This window comes from Giraffa tippelskirchi, chromosome 10 (assembly GCF_054371585.1).
Source record: "Giraffa tippelskirchi isolate mGirTip1 chromosome 10, T2T-mGirTip1v1.2.pri, whole genome shotgun sequence".
NCBI lineage: Eukaryota > Metazoa > Chordata > Mammalia > Artiodactyla > Giraffidae > Giraffa > Giraffa tippelskirchi.
In genome coordinates this window covers 108,921,761-108,946,728 of record NC_137284.1, presented here as the reverse complement: position 1 = coordinate 108,946,728, position 24,968 = coordinate 108,921,761, and the positions used below count along the sequence as shown (strand labels likewise).

Genomic DNA, 24,968 nt, shown 5'->3' with positions numbered 1-24,968 from the left:
ATGCTATATTTAAAAATTTTAATTAAGCTTCAGGAGTAGAGTTGAAATATTCAGCTTTACCTAGTATGCAAAAAAATATGTTATCACTTAGATCTTACTTACACACAAAGCTTCACACTTCAAAGACTGTTCCATTTTATTGACCTGATCTGTTCAGACTGTATTGCAGATAAGCAGTCCTGCTTTTACATGTGGAAAAAGAGAAACAAATGAGGTTTTATGTTGTCCCATAAGAGTTAGTCTCCATTATTTCTGCATTAAAGTTACATGACATGGGCAGTGTAAAACATGACTACAGATGGAGCACAGTACGTAGCCAGACATAACAGGAAGGGATCAAGGAAGTTCTGGCTACCAGACTTTGCTACTGCTTTCGGGCCCCTTGTTTTCAATACGAAATGACTCTAGCAGGCCCCTGGAAAGAGTTCTAAAGGCATTATATAGATGTGTAATATATAGTTATTCTACTCTGGTATATAAGTTCTTTTTTCTTTTTTTTAAAGCACATTTTGGCTTCCCTCTTGACAGTGATACTGGTCTCTTGGGTGTGCCAGGGGTAATTAGAATTCTCTTTCTGGAAAAACTGTTCTGTCAGGAGTGATTTTGATGTGAATTTTGTCTCTAAGTGTTAAATAATTTCGTGATTAATTACACCATAGTACTTGGGGCTATCTATTTCCTCTAGTAAGCTAGCAGGGGAAGTGTTTGAAGGAGAGGTAATTATATTTGTTAAAAAACTGTAGAACAAAGTCAGTCTGATGAGTGAGTAGGCCAATATTTGTGTATTACAAATGACCAAATTTTCTTCTCTCTCAGCATTATACTCAGAGAGTTGAATAAGCCAAATAGCCTGTTTTGCCAACTAAATATTGCTGATGGTAGACAATTAGGGCAAGTTAGACTCTTTCAACTAAGCTGAAAGCTACCCTACTAGCAACTTTGAAAAGTCTTCAAATACATATAATTTTTTCCTTTCCTTATTATAGAGACACATATGCATACCCTCACACATACCTCTACACATCTCCAGCTTCAGGTTCTTAGGTGCAATTATAGCCTGAAAAGTAATTGGTAGACAAATTTACATTTCAAATTTCTTAAGGAAATGTAAATCTCAATAGCAATGTGCCTCTGATAAACCCCATGTTTAAATACTAGACATTATATTTTGAAATGTTTAGGTTTTAATTTGATGGGAAATATTATAAAATACTGGCTTTGTAATTTTTCTTTTTAAAGATTTGGTTTCCTTAAACTTATTTCTAAAGGATTTCATATTCTTTTTATCTTCCCTAATGGTAAAACTTCTCAAGCTGCCATCATTTAAAAAATAGCCATAATCATTTTATTAAGTATGTGTCATCATTTTTCAAAGTAATGTTTTCCAAATGTCCTATGAAACAGGTTTACAATTCTTGAAGAGAAAAGAAATTCTGGAGGGGTTCTACAAATCTTAGCAACTGCTGACCATTGCCCTAGTGTGTGATATTGTCATTAACTGACTTAACTGAACTGTGAATTGAGTTATGTATTACCCTTTTCGGGTTTATTAGTGCTTGCAATCCATTTGTTTCAATTTCTGAAAACATGTATATACCACTAGTTTCTTTAGCTCTGGGTTCTTGGAGATTTAAGGCAATAATCTTCAAATACGTATAAGTAATATAAAGCTAGCGTTGATCATGATTAATTTTGTTTTACCACAAATTCAATCAGTACCTGGTCCAAGTGAAGCTGAGCCACAGTTTTAGCAGTATAATTTTAGAAGAGTGTTTACAGCTAAATTTTATTTGAACAATTAGCTCAGACTTGGTTGAAAGTACATAGATGATAGCTTCTCTTTGTGCATGTACAGAATTGTCAGAAGATGAAGTGTTTTTTTCCCCATTATTCTATTCATTTAAAATGAAGGAAACGGAAATAGGCTTCAGTTTCCTGGTTCTTTCCAGATGGCATCTATTAATTGAGGCTGTAATTTATGTATTGTAGAGGAAGCATATTAGTAGGTATATTTTCATAATTTTGGGATGTATGGAATATATGAAGTTGGAAGAATAATACTTTGTGATTTTTTTTATGGTGATATTGATAGTTGTGGTTTGAGCAGTAGCTTAGATCATGTTACCATAATATTTTGAGTCAAAACATTTCATCACTGTTAAGTACAAATACACATGCCTCTAAAACCTCACAAAATGTCAGGAAATAATACCCTGGGACTTTTCTGAAGAGACACCAGTTATAATTTGCATCTAGGATTCCAGGAGAAGTGAATTTAACATCTGTTGGTTATGAGAAAAAAATGAGCTATGTAAAATTTGATGGATAATAGATTATATTGGAGAGAATGACAAATATGCTCCACATGCTCTGAAAAAGTATTTAATTGACCTCATATATCAATATGTTTGCCATTTTTGATGATCTCTCACTATCCTTGTGAAAAAGTAGTACTGAAAAGCGTACTCCCAGCTTAGTTGTAGAATAAACCACACAATTCCAATTGGCATTAACAAAATATATTGCTAACTCTAGGAATCCTACTTTGGGATCATGTCTCCAAAATTTCCTTCTTCTGCTTTCCTATTTTTAAGCTCTTCTCTGACTCCACTGTAAAGAAATAAAGGAATTAAAGTGTGGATCCATTAGGTAGAGTAGAACATTTTAAGTCTTCCCTTTCTCTACAGTAGTTTACTAAGATATAGGTTTCTGTATATTATTTTTTTTTATCCTATCCAGTCAAAAATAGAATCCTAGATTAAAAGGAGAGAAAACTAAAGTTGCAGAATTGCTTTACTTGATTTATTAGTAGAGAGCCTAGTTTGCTTTGGTTTCAGTTTCATTTTTTATAAAAATATTAAAAGGAATGGCTTTTAAAAACTTTAAATTTTGATATAAAAATCTTCATTGTTATTTATTCATGAAATTGCCTATTTCAATATGCCTTTATACTTTCTGAAAAGATTTGAGAATTGAATGACTGTGTAACCCTTTCAAAATACTGTTTAAAAGTGATAATGTAAAGTTAAATGAATTGGGAAAAATTAACTTGTATGAAAGTAATATTCTTAATGTTGATGTGTAAAATGACATGAAGTTTATTAACTTCAGTAGGACAAATTCTGCTTTCATGCTCATAATTTATTGCAAATTGTTAATTGTACTTTGAATCTTCGGTAAATAAAAAAGCTAAAGATTAAAAGACTAGGGAGATAGAGAAATGATTAGATATGGTCATACAGAGTATTCCTGATATAAACTTCATATTCTTTGCTCATTTTAGCTGATAGTCTTGGATTAGGACTAGAGCTTTGAAGGTCTTAAAGACAGTTTAGTAATTGAATATAACTGCATATAATGTTTTGTATAACATTCAACTGTGAATTTTTTAAAATGATGTTATTATTAAAGGCAGAGCTTACACTTATACTCCTTTTTAAGATTTTATTTTTGCCTTGTACCTTTGGATAATAATGTAAAAACATAAATTATGATAATGCCTTCCAGTTATTTCAGTTGTGCTAGATGAAATGGTCAGGTAGCAAACATTTAAACTAAGATATGTTGCTACCATGTACTATAATTAGTGAAGTAGTACAGTTTTTTTTCTTATTTGTCGAATTTATGAGTATATATTTGTCTCTTTTTAATTTCAGGCATTCCTCGAGTTAGCCAATGTAAGTTTAGACTTCCCCTGAAATTAGTCTGCTTACCAGGCCAGCCTTCAAAAACTGCAAGCCACAAACTAACTATTGATACCAACAAATCTCCAGTCAGTCTTCTCAGTCTCTTTCCAGGTAGGACTTTTGAAGTAACATGCCTGTAACATCAGAAATGTTAAGAATTTAGAATGGAATCCTTCATCAACAGGTAATGATAGGGTAATTACGAGATAATTGTTAAGTCAGAATATAAAAATACCTCAAGGGTTTTTTCCTCTTGTTTGCCTGTTCAAAGGCGCATGGCTTATATCAACAAGGTAATAAAGTGTACCTTTTAAGTTTGATTAAAATTATTATAATCATTATTTTGCTTCGGAATACAGAAATGAAAACATCAAATGTTTCTTTTTAGACTGTGGGATTTTTTGGCTTGGAATGTAAATGTTTATTATTCATCTTTACTGTAGGTTTTTGAATATATCCCTTTTCTAAGCGTATAAATATTTATTATTCATCTTCATTGTAGGTTTTTGGAGATGTACCTTTTAAAAGTATATTCTTATGCCTCTGAAAAGTAATCTCTTAAGTAGGTGTTTGTGATTCCGCTGTCTTCAGCAGTTGGAAGGGACAGTGTTCATTCTCTGCCTCTGATGTTTTAGAAGAGGTTTCAAGTATAAAGCTTGAATATCACAGTGAACATTTGGGGTAATTTGTGAAGGTGTGACTTTCTCCAGGTGTTGGTTATTCTTTTTTGAGTAAGTTAGAAAAGAGAGAAACATTGATTGGATCAAACACCTTTAGTTGCCAGGGTTTCTAATGTGTCACATCTATTAACTTTCTCGGTGATGAGGTGGAATTAAAAAAATATCTGGGAATTGAATCAACCCTTTTAAATCCATCATTAAAATTCAGCACTGTTGACTGTAAGATGCATCTTCACCCTTGCATTAGTGGATAGGATTTAGAATACAAAGTATTTCCCACAAGGTTTAGAAATTTATGGTAAGTCAACTTTTGTGTTATTAACTACTTAAAGTGATTAACATTTACTTTTCATTAATTTGAAGTCTTTTTAAAAAGCCTTATTTATATATAAGTCTATGAAAAATCTCCAAGATGCTCTTTATTACACTTAATCTATTGTTTAGTTCAAATGAATTTGAGTGAATGAGCATGTGTGTGTGCTTGTGGGTCTGCTGTTAACAAGTAGTTTTGTGCCTTTTGGTTTCTTATTCCCTTCCCTTCCCTTTCGTCTAGTCAATTTTCTTGTAACAAATTTGGATTATAAAAAGGGCAGAGTCACTGCTTTTGTAACATCTTATACAAACATGCTAGTTCCTTGGTCTCCTATCCTGACAATATAAATTGTATATGCTGCATGCTAAATTTATTAATATCTTTGAAAAATATTTAAGACTGGCTTCTGAGTGGTCGATCTTTACTGTAGATGGCTGAAACCAATAGAGATTAAATAAGAATGCATGCTTTTGACCAGAGAAGGAATCTCTGCAAGCTCTGGTTGGATAGAAGTACTAAGGGAAGCTTAGATAACTCATTCATTTCTGTCCTGATTCTGGACTTAGTTGTTTTGATGTATCTTAGGTTCATCAGCATATATTTGCATCTTACTCATTTTAACAATGGGACTCAATGACAAATTTTAAAAAATTTCCCCTAAGATTAAGTTTATGAATACAGCGTGTTCTCTTTGAATTTCCAGATTTGTATTCATATTAAACATACTGGAATCCTATAATTATTTAAATACTCTTGCTACTTTTTTACTTTTAGTAATATATTCATTCTTGCTATATGTGACTTTTATATGTTGATATTAAAGTTGCTATTGCAAATTTATTTTTTAATGGAAATAAATGAATGCTCTTCATTGAGAAGAAATAAAACAACTTTTAGTCTACATCTCTTCCTATTTGTTTATTTCAGTAATTTATTGTATATTTAAAATAGCTTTAATTTTTCTGGTTACAAAAGATTTCTGAAATTTAGCAATGGATAACCAAGAAGAAAAAAACAAAAATTACTGATAATTCTACCACCCAGCAGTATCTACTTATATTTCATTACATTTCCCTACTCTTTTAAAAAATATTTTCTCTAAGCATTTCATCCTGCCAAAGAATGTTACTTTGCATATTGTTATGAAACACCTTTCTATGTAGATTTTTGTTTTATGATTTTTAATAATTGCATGCTATTCTATTATAAATCTGTACTATAAAATCATTTGCCCAGCATTACAGTTTTCAACATTTATGTTGTTTTCAGTTTATTAATACTGTAAATATATTACATCAGTGATTCTCTAAATTTATTTTTATTTCTTTGATGGATATCTAAAAGCAGAATTAAAGAGTCAAACAAAGGAAGATATTTTTAAAGCTTTTGAAACATAATATGAAATTGACTTTCTGAAGGGCCATATTAGTTAACATTATTAACAGTGTTTGAATGGAGGTGTCTAGTGCCCCAAATCTTGGCTAGTAGAGAATATTCTAATTATAAAAACCGTTAATATGCTTAATGGCTATATAGAAAATATTTACATACATCAGTTCACTTCAGTTCAGCCGCTCAGTCGTGTCCAACTCTTTGTGACCCCATGAACCGCAGCATGCCAGGCCTCCCTGTCCATCACCAATTCCCGGAATCCACCCAAACCCATGTCCGTCGAATCAGCGATGCCATCCAACCATTTCATCCTCTGTCATCCCCTTATCCTCCTGCCTTCAATCTTTCCCAGCATCAGGGTCTTTTCCAATGAGTCGGCTCTTCACATCAGGTGGCCAAAGTATTGGAGTTTCAGCTTCAACATCAGTCCTTCCAATGAACACCCAGGACTGATCTCCTTTAGGATGGACTGGTTGGATCTCCTTGCAGTCCAAGGGACTCTCAAGAGTCTTCTCCAACACCACAGTTCAAAAGCATCAATTCTTTGGCGTGCAGCTTTCTTTATAGTCCAGCTCTCACATCCATACATGACCCATGGAAAAACCATAGCCTTGACTAAACGGACCTTTGTTGACAAAGTAATGTCTCTGCTTTTTAATATGCTGTCTAGTTTGGTCATAACTTTCCTTCCAAGGAGTAAGGATCTTTTAATTTCATGGCTGCAGTCACCATCTGCAGTGATTTTGGAGGCCAGAAAAATAAAGTCAGCCACTCTTTCCAGTGTTTCCCCATCTATTTGCCATGAAGTGATGGGACCGGATGCTATGATCTTAGTTTTCTGAATGTTGAGCTTTAACACAACTTTTTCCCTCTCCTCTTTCACTTTCATCAAGAGCCTCTTTAGTTCTTCTTCACTTTCTGCCATAAGGGTGGTGTCATCTGCATATCTGAGGTTATTGATATTTCTCCCGGAAGTCTTGATTCCAGCTTGTGCTTCATCCAGCCCAGCGTTTCTCATGATGTACTCTGCATATAAGTTAAATAAGCACGGTGACATGATACAGCCTTGACGTACTCATTTTCCTATTTGGAACCAGTCTGTTGTTCCATGTCCAGTTCTAACTGTTGCTTCCTGACCTGCATACAGGTTTCTCAAGAGGCAGGTCAGATGGTCTGGTATGCCCGTCTCTTTCAGAATTTTCGACAGTTTATTGTGATCCACGCAGTCAAAGGCTTTGGGATAGTCAATAAAGCAGAAACAGATGTTTTTCTGGAACTCTCTTGCTTTTTCGATGATCCAACAGATATTGGCAATTTGATCTCTGGTTCCTCTGCGTTTTCTAAAACCAGCTTGAACATCTGGAAGTTCACGGTTCATGTATTGCTGCAGCCTGGCTTGGAGAATTTTAAACATTACTTTACTAGCACGTGAGATGAGTGCAATTGTGTGGTAGTTTGAGCATTCTTTGGCATTGCCTTTCTTTGGGATTGGAATGAAAACTGACCTTTTCCAGTCCTGTGGCCACTGCTGAGTTTTCCAAATTTGCTGGCATCTTGAGTGCTGCACTTTCACAGTGTCATCTTTTAGAATTTGAAATAGCTCACCTGGAATTCCATCACCTCCACTAACTTTGTTCATAGTGATGCTTTCTAAGGCCCGCTTAACTTCACATTCCAGGATGTTTGGCTCTAGGTGAGTGATCACACTGTTGTGATTATCTGGGTTGTGAAGATCTTTTTTGTACAGTTCTTCTGTGTATTCCTGCCACCTTTTCTTAATATCTTCTGCTTCTGTTAGGTCCATCCCATTTCTGTCCTTTATTGAGCCCATCTTTGCATGAAATGTTCCCTTGGTATCTCTGATTTTCTTGAAGAGATCTCTAGTCTTTCCCATTCTATTGTTTTCCTCTATTGTTTTATATATATATAAATAATTGTCTGGGTGATTTTGGCTAAATGTGATTTAAGCAAGATAATATAAATTTCTTGATCTCGATTAAAGAGAAGTCCAGAAGTGGGTATGAAAGCTGTTATGATGGTTTGTGAATTTTATCAAAGACCCAGTTTTTTTTCTCTTTGCAATGTGCATTCTCTAGTATGTTGGCTTCTTCCATGGCAATAAGAGAGCTGCTTTGGATTTGTTGTTGTTTAGTTGGTAAGTCATGTCCAATTCTTTGCGACCTCATGGGCTGCAGCAAGTCAGGCTTCCCTGTCCTTCACTATCTCCTGGAGTTTTTGAAATTCATGTCCATTGAGTCAGTGATGCTATCTAACCATCTCAACCTCTGCTGCTCTTGCCTTCAATCTTTCCCAGCATCAGGGTCTTTTCCAATAAGTTGGCTCTTCGGATCAGGTGGGCAAAGAGTTGGAGCTTAGCTTCAGCATCAGTCTTTCCAATGAATATTCAAGGTTGATTTCCTTTAGGATTGACTGGTTTGATCTCTTTTCTGTCCAGGGGACTCTCAAGAGTCCTCTCTAGCACCACAATTCAAAAGCATCAATTCTTTGGTGCTCAACCTTCTTTATGGTCCATCTCTCAAAATGGCAACTCACTCCAGTACTCTTGCCTGGAAAATCCCATGGATGGAGGAGCATGGGAGGCTACAGTCCATGAGGCTGCAAAGAGTTGGACACGACTGAACGACTTCACTTTCACTCACATCCATACATGCCTACTGGAAAAACCATAGCTTTGAGTATACTAACCTTTGTTGGCAAAGTGATGTCTTTCCTTTTTAATATGCTGGCTAGTTTTGTCATAGCTTTCCTTCCAAAGAGCAAGCGTCTTTTAGTTTCATGGCTGCAGTAACTGTCCACAGTGATTTTGGAGCCCAAGAAAATCAAATCTGTCACTGCTTCCACTTTTTCCCCTTCTATTTGCCATGAAGCGATGGAACTGGATGCCATGATCTTAGTTTTTTGAATGCTGAGTTTTAAGCCAGCTTTTTCACTCTCCTTTCACTCTCATCAAGAGGCTCTTTTTTTCCTCCTCACTTTCTGCTATTAGAGTGCTTTAGCTTAAGTCATCTAACTACAAGGCAGGAAGTAGAAGAAAGAGATAACTATGGCAATAACTGTTAACTTTTATCAGAAAGGCATGTTTCCATAAAGTTCATAGGAGATTTCTACTTATGGCTCAGTAGCCATAATATTGTCACATGGCCTCTTCTACAGTAAAGGGGGCTGAGAACTAATGTAGATGGGCTAAGAAAAAGGAGGTTGGGAATAGATGTTAAGTTAGCTGACATTCAGTGTATGTCATGATACCAGAAATTATACAGAAAAATTTTACTTAAATGTTATAACAAATAGCATGCTATTGTAGCAGTCTTTTATGATACTCAAATATATGGCTATCTCTGTGAATAAATTTGTATTTTAATATTGACGTAATATTCTATTGTTTCCCTGGCGGTTCAGATGGTAAAGAATCTGCCTGCAATGCAGATGACCTGGGTTCAATCCCTGGGTTGGGAAGATCCCCTGGAGAAGGGCAGGGCAAACCATTCCCATATTCTTGCCTAGAAGATTCCACGGACGTAGGAGCCTGGTGGGCTACAGTTTATAGGGTCACAAAGAGTCAGAAACGACTGAGCATCTTTCACTTTCTGTTGTTGCAGGTACCATGTACATACCTTTTTTGTACTTCTCTGTTTCTCTTTGAATTCCTTGAGGATAAATGGCTGAGTTAAAGGATATGCACATTTGAAAACTGTATTCAAATACCAAAGTTATTTCCAGAATAATTATATGAAGTTACACACCCAACATTGGGGTTTGTACCAAGTAGCAGCTGGATTTAAATCTTTTAAAATTTTTGACGTGGTTATGTGAAAAGTGGCATCTCTTTTTAAAATTTGCATTTCTAAATTATTTGTTAGCATAGAAATTTTGTAATTTTTATTAATTACTTGTGCTCTTTTAACATATAAAGTTTTTATTTTTAGGTAGTAAAATTTATTTTAAAGTTTCATTTCATTTATTTTTTTAGTTTCAAATTTTCATATTGTGCTTAGAATGATCTCTATTTTAAGATAAAATATTTACTTATCTTTCTTCTGGTACATTTTAATAACTTCTTTAATTCTCAAACACAGTATCAGTGTATTTTTTTATAAAAGGCAACTTTATTAGAGTATAATATGTACACATGTATAAAGTGTACAATTTGGTAAGTTTTGATGTTTATGTATACCTTTGAAACCATCCCTACAATCATGATGCTGAAAGTATCCATCACCCCAGAGTTTCTTTCTTCTGCTTTGTTAGCCTATTCTCTCCATCTCTAGGCAACACTTGTTTCCTTTCTGTCACTATAGATAAGTTTGTGTTTTCTAAATTTTGTAAAATGGAACTACTCAGTATGTACTCTTTTTTTTGGTCTGCCTTTTTTACTCCTTTATCAGATTATGTGATTTGCAAATATTTCCTTCCAGTCTGTGGTGTATCTTTTCATTCTTTTAACAATGTCTTTGGAAGAGCAGAAATTCTTAATTTTGCTAGAGCCCAACCTATCAGTTTTTTTTCTTTTATGGATCATGATTTTAATGTTATATCTAAAGAAATTTTGTCTAACTCAAGGTTATAAATTTTTTCTCATATGTTTCTTCTAGAAGTTTTCTAGTTTCATGTTTTGCATTTAGAGATTTTATCTATTTTGAGTTGATATGTATGTATGGTGTGAGATAGGGATAAAATTCACGTTTTTGCATGTAAATATCTAATGTGCCAGCACTATTTTTGAAAAGCCTATCCTCTTTCACTGAATAGTCTTTGAAAAGTTGTTGAAAATCCTCTGACTATGCATCATAGTTCAGTTCAGTTCAGTCACTCAGTCGTGTCCGACTCTTTGCGACCCCATGAATCGCAGCACACCAGGCCTCCCTGTCCATCACCAACTCCCGGAGTCTACCCAAACCCATGTCCATCGAGTCAGTGATGCCATCCAACCATCTCATCCTCTGTCGTCCCCTTCTCCTCCTGCCCCCAATCCTTTCCAGCATTAGGGTCTTTTCCAATGAGTCAACTCTTCGCATGAGGTGAACAAAGTATTGGAGTTTCAGCTTCAACATCAGTCCTTCCAATGAACTGAATACTGATCTAATACTAATCTACAGTATCCAATGAATACTGATCTCCTTTAGGATGGATTGATTGGATCTCCTTGCAGTCCAAGGGACTCTCAAGAGTCTTCTCCAACACCACAGTTCAAAAGCATCAATTCTTTGGCACTCAGCTTTCTTCACCGTCCAACTCTCACATCTGTACATGACCACTGGAAAACCATAGCCTTGACTAGATGGACCTTTGTTGGCAAAGTAATGTCTCTGCTTTAAATATGCTATCTAGGTTGGTCATAACCTTCCTTCCAAGGAGTAAGCGTCTTTTAATTTCATGGCTGCAGTCACCATCAGCAGTGATTTTGGAGCCCCCCAAAATAAAGTCTGACACTGTTTCCACTGTTTCCTCATCTATTTCCCATGAAGTGATGGGACCAGATGCCATGATCTTAGTTTTCTGAACGTTGAGCTTTAAGCCAACTTTTTCACTCTCCTCTTTCACTTTCATCAAGAGGCTTTTTCGTTCTTCTTCACTTTCTGCCATAAGGGTGGTGTCATCTGCATATCTGAGGTTATTGATATTTCTCCCAGCAATCTTGATTCCAACTTGTGTTTCTTCCAGCCCAGCGTTTCTCATGATGTACTCTGCATATAAGTTAAATAAGCAGGGTGACAATATACAGCCTTGATGTACTCCTTTTCCTATTTGGAACCAGTCTGTTGTTCCATGTCCAGTAAGTAATTGTAATGTATATATATATTTCTGCTCAGTTTGTTCTATTTGTCTATCTTTGTCCATCATTATTTCTATATACCAAATAGTGTTTGGGGCTTCCTAGGTGGCGCTAGTGGTAAAGAACCTGCCTGCCAATGCAGGAGATCTAAGAGACTAGGCCTAGTTCAATCCTTGGGTCAGGAAGATCCCCTGGAAGAGGGCAGGGCAACCCACTCCAGTATTCTTGCCTGGAGAATCTCATGGATGGAGGATCCTGGTAGGCTACAGTCCATAGGGCCACAAAAAAGTCGGACACGACTGAAGCAACCTAGCACACACAAAATAGTGTCTTAATTACTATTTGTAAGTCTAGAAATCAGGTAATATAATTTACCCAACTTTATTTTTATTCCAAAGTTGTCTTTGAAACTTTGATCAGTTGCATTTTCACATGAATCTTAGAATCAGCTTATCAATTAAAAAAATGCCTCTTGGGATTTTGCTTAGAATTAGAATTGCCTTAATTCTGTAGATCAATTTGGAGAGAAACAACATCTGAACAATATTGAATATGGTAAAATTTGCTCCACTTATCCTAGTTTCTTAAGATGAAAATAGTGATCTTCATTTATTTAGGGCTTATTTTATATTTCTCACTAAGAGTTTTTGTTTTCAATGTACCTATCTTACAAATCTTAAGCAGATTTATTCATAAGTATTTAATATATTTTTATGCATTTGAAAATTGTATTTTATTTCAGTTTCAAATTGTTCCTTTCTAGTAAGTACATAGAAATACAGTTGGTTTTTGTATATTGATCTTGTATCATGCTACATTGTTAAACCATTTATTGCTTCTACTAGCTTTTTCTTTTTTAAAGATTTAATCAGCTTTTCTCCATAGAGGATCATGTTATCTGCAAGTGAAAACACTTTTATTGTTCCTTTCCAATCTGGAGATAAGGTTTACTTTTTGCTTCCTTTTTTTTTCACCTGGGTATAACTTCTGGGATGATGTTGAATAGAAATTGTGAGAGCAAACATTTGGCCTTTAAGCATTAAATATGTTTTATTAATAGCTGTAGGCTGTGGCGGCACACTGAGCACGGCCTAGAGGAGCTACCCTGGGCCAGAGGTCAGGGGCGGTGGCCAAGAGGAGGTGGGAATACCAGACCACCTGACCTGCCTTTTGAGAAATCTGTATGCAGGTCAGGAAGCAACAGTTAGAACTGGACATGGAACAACAGACTGGTTCCAAACAGGAAAAGGAGTACATCAAGGCTGTATATTGTCACCGTGCTTATTTAACTTATATGCAGAGTACATCATGAGAAACGCTGGGCTGGAAGGAACACAAGCTGGAATCAAGATTGCCAGGAGAAATATCAATAACCCCAGATATGCAGATGACACCACCCTTATGGCAGAAAGTGAAGAAGAACTAAAGAGCCTCTTGATGAAAGTGAAAGAGGAGAGTGAAAAAATTGGCTTAAAGCTCAACATTCAGAAAACTATGATCATGGCATCTGGTCCCATCACTTCATGGCAGATAGATGAGGAAACAGTGGAAACAGTAGCTGACTTTATTTTGGGGGGCTCCAAAATCACTGCAGATGGTGACTGCAGCCATGAAATTAAAAGACGCATACTTGGAAGGAAAGTTATGACCTACCTAGATAGCATATTAAAAAGCAGAGACATTACTTTGCCAACAAAGGTCCGTCTAGTCAAGGCTATGGTTTTTCCAGCGGTCATGTATGGATGTGAGAGGTGGACTATAGAGAAAGCTGAGTGCCGCAGAATTGAGAGTTGGACATGAATGAGTGACTGAACTGAACTGAGCTGAACTGAATAGCTGTAAATATTTTATAGGTGTCCTTTACCAGCTTGAAGAAGTTCTCTTTTATACCAGGTTTGCTGTGATTTTCATTAGGAATAAATATTTAAATTTTTCAATGTTTTTTTGTTATCATTTGAAATATTTTATGTCATTTTTTTCTTTAGTCTGTTAATAGGTGGATTACATTGATTAATTTTTGAATATTAGCCCAACTCTGCATTCTTGAGATAAGTCACATTTGATCATGATGTATTTTTCTTTCAGCAGGCTGTTGGATTAATTTGCTTAAGTTTAGTTTATAATTTTTACATTGGTATTTATAAAAGATATTGATATGTAATTTTGCTTCCTTATGAGTTATTAATGTGGAGTTAATGGAGTGAACTGGGAAATATTTGCCTCTCTTCAATTTTTTTTTTGAAGAGTATGCTGAATTACTATTATTTATTGCTTAAATATTTGGAAGAATTCACCAGGGAAGTTTTCCAGACCTAGAGTTTTGTCTATGGGAAAGCTTTTAAATTACAAATTCAATTTCTTCAAAAGATATAGGACTGTTCATGTTATTTATTTTTTATTGAGTGTACTTTGCTGGTTTCTATCTTTCAGAAAATATGTGCATTTCATGTGAGTTGTTGAATTTATTGGCATAAGGTTATTGATAATATTTTCTTATCCTTTTAACATTTGTAGAATCTGGAGTGAAGACAACTCACTCATTACTGATACTGGTAATTTGTGTTTTCTCTCTTTTTTTTCTCCTGATCTTTTGACTAGAGGTGTATCCATTTTATCTCTTTCTGAAAAACCAGCTTTTGGTTTCATTTATTTCATCTTTTTATTTTTTGTTTTCTATTATTTTTAATTTCTCTGATTTTCTTCTGCTTACTTTGGTTTAATTTTCTTTTTTCTACTTCTTTAAGGTGAAAACAGAGACCATTCTTTTTAATGTAGTTGGTAATGCTATAAAGTTTCTTCTAACTATTGCTTTAGCTGCATCCTACAATTATCAAATATTGAATTTTTAATTTTCATTCTGTATAAAATACTTTTAAATTTCCCCTTTTCTTTCTTTTTTTGGCCCTAGCATTATTTAGAAGTATGGTGTATAGTTTTGGGACTTTTAGGGATTTTCCTTAGAACTTTTGTTTTTCATTTGGAATTCAATTTCACTGTGGTAGGAGAACACACTTTGTATGACTTGAATTGTTTTGAATTCATTGAGACTTATTTAGTGCCCCCAAACTAGGATAGTTTTTGTGAATGTTCTACGAGCATTTGAAAATAATGGTTTTCTGCTATTGTAGGGTGGGATCTTATGAAATGTCAGTTAAGACAAGTTTTCTGATAGTGTTTTTAATCTTCTACATCCTTACTGATTTTCAGTTTATATGTGTCACTTATTCAGAGTAGAGTATTGAAGTCTTCAATTACAATTTGTTTATTTCTCTCTCTTTTTTTTGCTGATCTGAAATTTTTGCTTCATATATTTTAAAGCTCTGTTTTAGGCACATAAAAGTTTAGGATTATAATGTTATCTTGATTATTATGAAATAGCCTCTGTCTTTGTTAATATTCTTTGCTCTAAAATCTACTTTTATAATATGAATATAGCTATTCCAACTTTCTTTTGCTTAGTGTTACAATGATATATATATATTCCCTCTTTCACCTTTAAGTTGTTTACATCTTTATGTTTAAAGTGGACTTCGTATAGGTAGCATACAATTGAGTCTTGGCTTTTTTAATGCAATCCAATATTATCTGTCTTTTAATGGGGGTGTTTAGCCCATTTATTTTTAATGTGATTATTGAGATCATTGGTTTTAAATAGATTAGTATTCTGTTGCATACTCAAAGAGGACTCTGCAGATTTCTGGAGTTCTTTCTCTGGAGTGCTATCCTCTCTCTGTCTTGAGAACTTCTGCCACTTTGGCCTTTGCAGATTCCCAACTCTTTTCACTTCAACTCAGAAAGAATGCTGGGTTGCTCTTGGGCTCCCCTTCCATCTGTTATGGCTTGGAAATTTTTTCTAGGTGGTAAACTGGGGCAAACATAGGACTCATTTTGTTTCCTGTTTGTCAGAGATGACTGTTGTTCATTTGCTAATTTCTAATGTCTTGAAAAATGATTTGGTTATTTTCTACCCATTTTTTAATTGTTTGTGATGGGAGGGTAAATTTGACCCCAGTTTTCCAGGGCTGATTATTTTAGTTACAGTAGTTCATGAATGGTGGTGTATACTTTCAGCAGTGCGTAAATAATATGTTTGTCTCTTTTTTGTGTAAATAGTGAAAGCAGTGGCTGACGTTATTTTTTGGGGCTCCAAAATCACTGCAGATGGTGATTGCAGCCATGAAATTAAAAAATGCTTACTCCTTGGAAGGGAAGTTATGACCAACCTAGATAGCATATTAAAAAGCAGAGACATTACTTTGCCAACAAAGGTCCATTTAATCAAGGCTATGGTTTTTCCAATAGTCATGTATGGATGTGAGAGTCGGACTATAAAGAAAGCTGAGTGCAGAAGAATTGATGCTTTTGAACTGTGGTGTTGGAGAAGACTCGAGTGTCCCTTAGACTGCAAGGAGATCCAACCAGTCCATCCTAAAGGAGATCAGTCCTGGGTGTTCATTGGAAGGACTGATGTTGAAGCTGAAACTCCAATACTTTGGCTACCTGATGCGAAGAACTGACTCATTTGAAAAGACCCTGATGCTGGGAAAGATTGAAGGCAGGAGGAGAAGGGGATGATAGAGGATGAGATGGTCGCATGGCGTCATTGACTCAATGGACATGGGTTTGGGTAAACTCCGGGAGTTGATGATGGACAGGGAGGCCTGGTGTGCTGCGGTTCATTGAGTCGCAAAGAGTTGGACATGACTGAGCGACTGAACTGAACTTTTATGTGTGATTGTAATAGCTACTGATAGTCAATACTCAGATCCATTCATTCATTGAAAGTTGAAAAATGATGGCTTTCAGCCTTTCTTCAATTTTTTAGCTGATGTATTTATGTACAAAGAGTGTTTCCCTTATTTACCATTGATTATGTGGTACAGTTCAATAGGATCATTAGGGTAAATGCTTGATTCCTTGCCTTTGTTAGTGATATTTAAAATACTGAGTTGCTTCTCTAGAATTCTTCAGTAGTGAGCATTTGGCTTTTCTCTTTTGTTTTTAGTGTAAATATGAAAGCATGCCTTTAAATATATTTGATGTGTTTTACTCCATTGCGATTATTATCTTTTTTGATACTCACATATTTTCATCTCTGGCCAGTAGTCTCTTTAGGTTGGCTCTTACATCCTTTTCATATGGCTCTCTAGTCACTGATAGTTTTTTTCTGGTGTGACAGATATTCTTGTGCATTTCCTGCCTCAGACCTAGAATGAACTAGTAGAAGAAAGGAAATTAAATGATTTTAGCATGTTCTTGTGAGGCAGAAATTTTACCAATTGGAAGCAACTGTGGAAGTTAGTTAATATAGTCCACACATGGACTTCAGACTCGACTAGTGCCATAAAAAGTACTCATCATCAACTAAGCTTCCTATTTTAAACATAAAGTGTTTGCCTTGTGGTTTTGTAAGGTGATGTTTTTTCTTTCCTTTGTAGGCTTTGCCAAGCAGTCAGAAGATGATCAGGTGAATGTAATGGGTTTTCGCTTCTTAGGAGGGTCCCAAGTTACGCTTCTTGCTTCCAAAACCTCTCGTAAGTAAAGCCATGATATTATTGCTTTTGAAAACTTCTATTAAGAACACTACATTACAGATCATTGCCACATCAAGGATTTCTATTAGGGTGATGTTAGATATTGAAAACTAAGAGCCATTATATTAGTTATGAAGATAGGGTCCTGTTTTATTAGAGATGGATAACTTTGGTTTTGGGGATGAGGAGGGTTTGAGAGAGGAATTTAAGGAACTGGAAAATATTTTTGAGATAGGTATATGGTAAACTAGATTTTAGGAGTTACTAGAAATTGGGGTTAATTTTTTGGTGTGTACATATTCTTGTAGCTTCCTTACAGACATTGGCAAAGATGAAAGTGAATAACTTTTGTTGAGATTAATCTCAATAGAATGAAAAGTACTAATTGTATAGTCAAGTTTGAATTTCAGATACATATCTGCTTTATTGATTTGTTTGGTTCATATGAGAATAATTATACAACTGATTTCTGGTGTATATAGATAATGAAGCTACTAACCTCACTGGGTTTTATACCCTTTCTTGGAAATAAATTATTAAGAGAGGAAGTTTTAAACATATTTTAGGTATACTAAGGATATCAGGGGAAATGAATACATATATATTATATATATATTCATTCATATATACATGAAGTCTGGCTGAGTACATTCCTATTTTTAAAATTTCTGTCATTTGTACAATGAATTTTCACTTTCTATTTCATGCATTTGCAGTTTAAATTTTATTTTTTTTATAATTAGAAAATATAGTTAAGTGAGGATATACTCTTTTTGAAAAATAAAGATGTTAACAGCAGGAACATGTACACATTCTTATTTTAGAAACTATAATGATGTCTCTGTCATAGCACCTTCTGTAATGTGTAGGTTGGTGACTAGTGAAATAGACTTGGAAACAACTAAAAATTAAAGAATAAGACACAAATCAAAGACAAATCTGAGAAGAATGAGAGAATTCTATACTTTTCATGGTCTTTTTGTGATTGGTCATGATTGTAGTCTTCTTTACACTGGCAGCATTTTCTTCTGATTAGTGTTAATCTTCAGTTAGATAATGGAATCATTTTCATACATTTCTTTTGGTTAAACTGTTCTCTTTGGTTAAACTAAAAAAAGCTGTTGCCAACATTTCTTTGGGAAATTGTACACATCTGTTTGATTCCAGTTGATGATGCTGTATGATGAATCTGCAATTGAGACTATTTAAAAAAGGCATAAAGTTATTCTTTGTGCAGATAGGGGTATTTATATCCTAATGCATTATATTTATTCCTTTTTAGATGAAATAACTCTTAGAACATTGTTATTGCTTATAATTACTTTCAGTTCAGTTCAGTCGCTCAGTCGTGTCCGACTCTTTGCGACCCCATGAATCAAAGCACACCAGTCCTCCCTGTCCATCACCAACTCCCGGAGTTTACCCAAACCCATGTCCATCGAGTCGGTGATGCCATCCAACCATCTCATCCTCTGTTGTCCCCTTCTCCTCCTGCCCCCAATCCTTCACAGCATTAGGGTCTTTTCCAATGAGTCAACTCTTCACATCAGGTGGCCAAAGTATTGGAGTTTCAGCTTCAACATCAGTCCTTCCAATGAACACCCAGGACTGATCTCTTTTAGGATGGATTGATTGGATCTTCTTGCAGTCCAAGGGACTCTCAAGAGTCTTCTCCAACACCACAGTTCAGAAGCATCAATTCTTCTGCACTCAGCTTTCTTCACCATCCAACTCTCACATCCATACATGACCACTGTAAAAACCATAGCCTTGACTAGATGGACCTTTGTTGGCAAAGTAACATCTCTGCTTTTAAATATGCTGTCTAGGTTGGTCATAACCTTCCTTCCAAGGAGTAAGTGTCTTTTAATTTCATGGTTGCAGTCACCATCTGCAGTGATTTTGGAGCCCCCCAAAATAAAGTCTGACACTGTTTCCACTGTTTCCCCATCTACTTCCCATGAAGTGATGGGACCAGATGCCATGACTTAGTTTTCTGAGCATTGAGCTTTAAGCCAACTTTTTCACTCTCCTCTTTCACTTTCATCAAGAGGCTCTTTAGTTCTTCTTCACTTTCTGCCATAAGAGTGGTGTCATCCGCATATCTGAGGTTATTGATATTTCTCCCAGCAATCTTGATTCCAGCTTGTGTTTCTTCCAGCCCAGCGTTTCTCATGATGTACTCTGCATATAAGTTAAATAAGCAGGGTGACAGTATACAGCTTTGATGTACTCCTTTTCCTATTTGGAACCAGTCTGTTGTTCCATGTCCAGTTCTAACTGTTGCTTCCTGACCTGCATACAGATTTCTCAAGAGGCAGGTCACATGGTCTGTTATTCCCATCTCTTTCAGAATTTTCCACAGTTTATTGTGATCCACACAGTCAAAGGCTTTGGCATAGTCAATAAAGCAGAAATAGATGTTTTTCTGGAACTTTATCATTACCTAAATTTCCTCAAATGTCCATGTCTATAATTCATTTATTCATATTTTTTAAATATATGTCTGTGAATGCCTTGACAAAGCCACAGTGTGGACAGGGAGACTAAATAATGGAATTGGACAGGACTATTTAAATAAAGAACCAAATGAACTGTAAACTGAAACCTGAAGAGTAGCCATTAAAATTCCCTGATGGTTGTTTGGCTTCAGTGATGCCCAGAATTCTACCTAGAGAACGTCCTTGGAGGTGAAAAGTGATAGATATGAAGAAAGTACAATTTTCTGGGGATGAGGCAGATGTTGGTGCTCACTACTGCTCTGTAAGAGTGTTCATCTCCAAAGAAGGAATGAAGTAATTTGTATCCAATATGTGTTTGACATTTTTCTTTTTTATGAAAGGCACGCTGTCTTTCATGTCAACATCTGGATGGATAGAAAAACCCTATAAATGGAAAGAACTCAGTATTTTTTCTCTAACAATCAGTCAAATGCTACATGTATCATATATAATTGTCATTAGATCTTGGATAGTATTTTATGTGCATTTTAAAACCTGCTTGATAATCAACTGGTTTTGAAGTGTGCTATGTGGTAATTTTAGTTCAATTTGGCATAGATCAGCCAGAACAGACAAGCGAATGCAACTCATTGTCTCAGATATGCAGTTGCATTCTCTGTGGAGCTGAATAGGTTTTTTACTTCAGAAAGTAAAGATTCAATGTAATTAGAGTTTATTATATGAATTCTGAAAAAAGCCTGCAAAGCTTTAAAGATAAAAATATTTAGGAAGAATACAGTAGCGAAACTGAAAATGATATCCACAGACCTAAATTGAAAATAACACTGATGATGGACATGTACATTACGTTGAAGATAGTAACGCTTTACAGGTATATGCATGTGTCAAAATTCATCAAATTGTAAATATTAACCATGTGTGTTTTTTTATATATCAGTGATACTTCTATAAGGTTGTTAAAAATAACAAATGGGTCACATTTTATGAGAAATATTTTTATAATCAGAATTATAAAATATTTCCACATGGAAGTCAGTTATTTAGACTGACTCAGTATAGTGGTATTTCAGAAGAAATATGCTCTCGTCTATAATGATATATTCCTGCCATGCCACTTTCTTAAGATCCAGATCCACATTGTTATTTATTACCTCACAGAGCAAACACTACCACCCTACTCTCTCTCTTCCTTCCTGTTCCTTTTGTCTCGATGCTTTTCTTGATCTTTCATATATATCTACTTTTATCTTTTTCTCTACTATATCTATCTGTACCTTGCCTTGTTCCACTTGTTTCTTAAAGTGTTTAAAATATATTTTAAAGTTACTGAAGATTGAAGAATAAAATTAACATACAGTTGATAAGATACTCGAAGCTTAGAAATAAAAGCAAAGCATTTTAGTTCCAATTTTCAGAATGCTCTAAAGATCAAATCAAATCAGTTGTTTAGGAGATGCACAGCCTGATACTACATCCAGGATGAAATTTCTCTTCTGAATATCAAAAAAATAGCTTCTTCAAAAATGTCTCTATAGCTTATTTTTGTAGTTAATTATTACACTTATGTAATTATACTTTGAATAACAAATTTCATAGAGCTTTAAAAATAATGATGAAACTCAGCTTACTAAATATAATTCTTTATGAGTCCAAAGCAGTGCAGTCTAGGCTGCAGCTTAGGCTAACGGTAAATTTAGAGTATCTATTAGTAGCACTACACGTTTTTAGTAACTAGCATTTTCGGTAATAATTGGACAATTAAATTCAGTAATTCTGAAGTAAAACGTAGCTGAAAGGAGTTGTGGGTTTTGTTTTTGAGTAAGCAATATTAGAACATGTTAGTATTCTTGCCTGGAGAATTCCATGGAAAGACGAACCTGGTGGGCTACAGTCCATGGCGTCACAAAGAATCAGACATGACTGAGTAACTAACACTTTCACTTTTTACTTTCAGAATATGTTTAAATATCAGTTGAAGTGAGTTAGTGGGAGAGGCTGATGATCTGGAAGCAGAAGGGCCTCACAAAGCAATGAAGTCCTTTAGAAGGAGAGAGGGGATGGGATACAGAACTTGGAGGGTGAGGAGAGTTGAAAGTTTACTGTGACAGGATGTAGGTCTAGGGAGACTTTATAGATTTGTTGATGAAAAGATCAGGGAGCTTTGCTGATCTCTAAATTTGAAAAAAAATAGTGTGACATTGGTGTCTTGGAGAATAAGAAAGCAAACTCGTGAAATATAAGCAGTGATGAGTTCCTATGAGATCCTGAATTTTGAAGGGAATCCAGTCATCCTTAGACAGTTTTGCCCAGCAGTGATTTGTTTATTGTTATCCAAGCAACTTTTAATTTCATGGCTGCAGTCACCATCTGCAGTGATTTTGGAGCCCAAAACAATAAAGTCTGACACTGTTTCCACTGTTTCCCCATCTATTTCACATGAAGTGATGGGACCAGATGCCATGATCTTAGTTTTCTGAACGTTGAGCTTTAAGCCAACATTTTCACTCTCCTCTTTCACTTTCATCAAGAGGCTCTTTAGTTCTTCTTCACTTTCTGCCATAAGGGTAGTGTCACCTGCATATCTGAGGTTATTGATATTTCTCCCAGCAATCTTGATTCCAGCTTGTGTTTCTTCCAGCCCAGCATTTCTCATAATGTACTCTGCATATAAGTTAAATAAACAGGGTGACAGTAGACAGCCTTGACATACTCCTTTTTCTATTTGGAACCAGTCTGTTGTTCCAAGTCCAGTTCTAACTGTTGCTTCCTGACCTGCATACAGGTTTTACAAGATGCAGGTCAGGTGGTCTTGTATTCCCATCTCTTTCAGAAATTTCGATAGTTTATTGTGATCCACGTAATCAAAGGCTTTGGCATAGTCAATAAAGCAGAAATAGATGTTTTTGTGGAACTCTCTTGCTTTTTTGATGATCCATTGGATGTTGGCAATTTGATCTCTGGTTCCTCTGCTTTTTCTAAAACCAGCTTGAACATCTGGAAGTTCACGGTTCATGTATTGTTGAAATGTGGCTTGGAGAATTTTGAGCATTACTTTACTAGCGTGTTATTTGAGTGCAATTGTGCAGTAGTTTGAGCATTCTTTGGCATTGCCTTTCTTTGGGATTGGAATGAAAACTGACCTTTTCCACTCCTGTGGCCACTGCTGAGTTTTCCATATTTGCTGGCATATTGAGTGCAGCACTTTTACAGCATCATCTTTCAGGATTTGAAATAGCTCAACTGGAATTCCATCACTCCACTAGCTTTGTTCATAGTGATGCTTCCTAAGGCCCACTTGATTTCACATTCCAGGATGTCTGGCTCTAGGTGAGTGATCACACCATCGTGATTATCTGGGTCGTGAAGATCTTTTTTGTACAGTTCTTCTGTGTATTCTTGCCACCTCTTCTTAATATCTTCTGCTTCTGTTAGGTCCATCTCATTTCTGTCCTTTATTGAGCCCATCTTTGCATGAAATGTTCCCTTGGTATCTCTAATTTTCTTGAAGAGATCTCTAGTCTTTCCCATTCTGTTGTTTTCCTCTATTTCTTTGCAGATTGCTGAGGAAAGCTTTCTTATCTCTCCTTGCTATTCTTTGGAACTCTGCATTCAGATGGGAATATCTTTCGTTTTCTGCTTTGCTTTTCACTTGTCTTCTTTTCACAGCTATTTGTGAGGCCTCCTGAGACAGGCATTTTGCTTTTTTTGCATTTCTTTTCAATGGGGATGGTCTTTGATCCCTATCTCCTGTACAATGTCACGAACCTCTGTCCAAAGTTCATCAGGCACCGTGTCTATCAGATCTAGTCCCTTAAATCTATTTGTCACTTCCACTGTATAATCATAAGGGATTTGATTTAGGTTATACCTGAATGGTCTCGTGATTTTGCCTACTTTCTTCAATTTAAGTCTGAATTTGGCAATAAGGAGTTCATGATCTGAGCCACAGTCTGCTCCCAGTCTTGTTTTTGCTGACTGTGTTGAACTTCTCCGTCTTTGGCTGCAAAGAATAGAATCAATCTGATTTCGGTGTTGACCATCTGGTGATGTCCACATGTAGAGTCTTCTCTTGTGTTGTTGGAAGAAGGTGTTTGCTATGACCAATGCGTTCTCTTGGCAAAACTCTATTAGCCTTTGCCCTGCTTTATTCTGTACTCCAAGGCCAAATTTGCCTGTTACGCCAGGTGTTTCCTGACTTCCTACTTTTGCATTCCAGTCCCCTATAATGAAAAGGATATCTTTTTTGGATGTTAGTTCTAAAAGGTCTTATAGGTCTTCATAGAACCACTGAAGTTCAGCTTCTTCAGTGTTACTGGTCAGGGCATAGACTTGGATTACCGTGATACTGAATGGTTTGCCTTGGAAACGAACAGAGATCATTCTATCGTTTTTGAGATTGCATCCAAGTACTGCATTTCAGACTCTTTTGTTGACCATGATGGCTACTCCATTTCCTCTAAGGGATTGCTGCCCATAGTAGTAGATATAATGGTCATCTGAGTTAAATTCACCCATTCCAGTCCATCTTAGTTCGCTGATTCCTAGAATGTCGACGTTCACTCTTGTCATCTCCTGTTTGACCACTTCCAATTTTCCTTGATTCATGGACCAGCATTCAGGGTTCCTATGCAATATTGCTCTTTACAACATCGGACTTTGCTTTTATCACCAGTCACATCCACAACTGGGTATAGTTTTTGCTTTGGCTCCATCCCATCATTCTTTCCGAAGTTATCTCTCCACTGATCTCCAGTAGCATATTGCGCATCTACCGACCTATGGAATTCATCTTTCAGTGTCCTATCTTTTTGCCTTTTCATACTGTTCATGGGGTTCTCAAGGCAAGAATACTGAAGTGGTTTGCCATGCCCTTCTCCAGTGGACCACATTCTGTCAGACCTCTCCACCATGACCCTTCCCACTTACTCCTTGGAAGGAAGGTTATGACCAACCTAAATAGTATATTTAAAAGCAGAAACATTACTCTGCCAACAAAGGTCTGTCTAGTCAAGGCTATCGTTTTTCCAGTAGTCACGTAAAAATGTGAGAGTTGGATGGTGAAGAAAGCTGAGTGCCGAAGAATTGATTCTTTTGAACTATGGTGTTG

The 24,968-nt window shown here is 35.7% G+C and overlaps 1 protein-coding gene across 20 annotated transcripts in view; it reads left to right on the top strand.

Moving 5' to 3' along the window:
* Window positions 1-24,968, top strand: part of BBS9 (Bardet-Biedl syndrome 9) — a 458,699-nt gene that overhangs the window by 216,684 nt on the left and 217,047 nt on the right. For all 20 annotated transcript variants that reach the window (XM_081533569.1, XM_081533584.1, XM_081533581.1 and 17 more), the window contains 2 exons: window positions 3,657-3,797; window positions 17,304-17,399. In XM_081533569.1, the coding sequence (XP_081389695.1) occupies window positions 3,657-3,797; window positions 17,304-17,399 (237 nt within the window). The remainder of the gene's footprint in view (window positions 1-3,656; window positions 3,798-17,303; window positions 17,400-24,968) is intronic.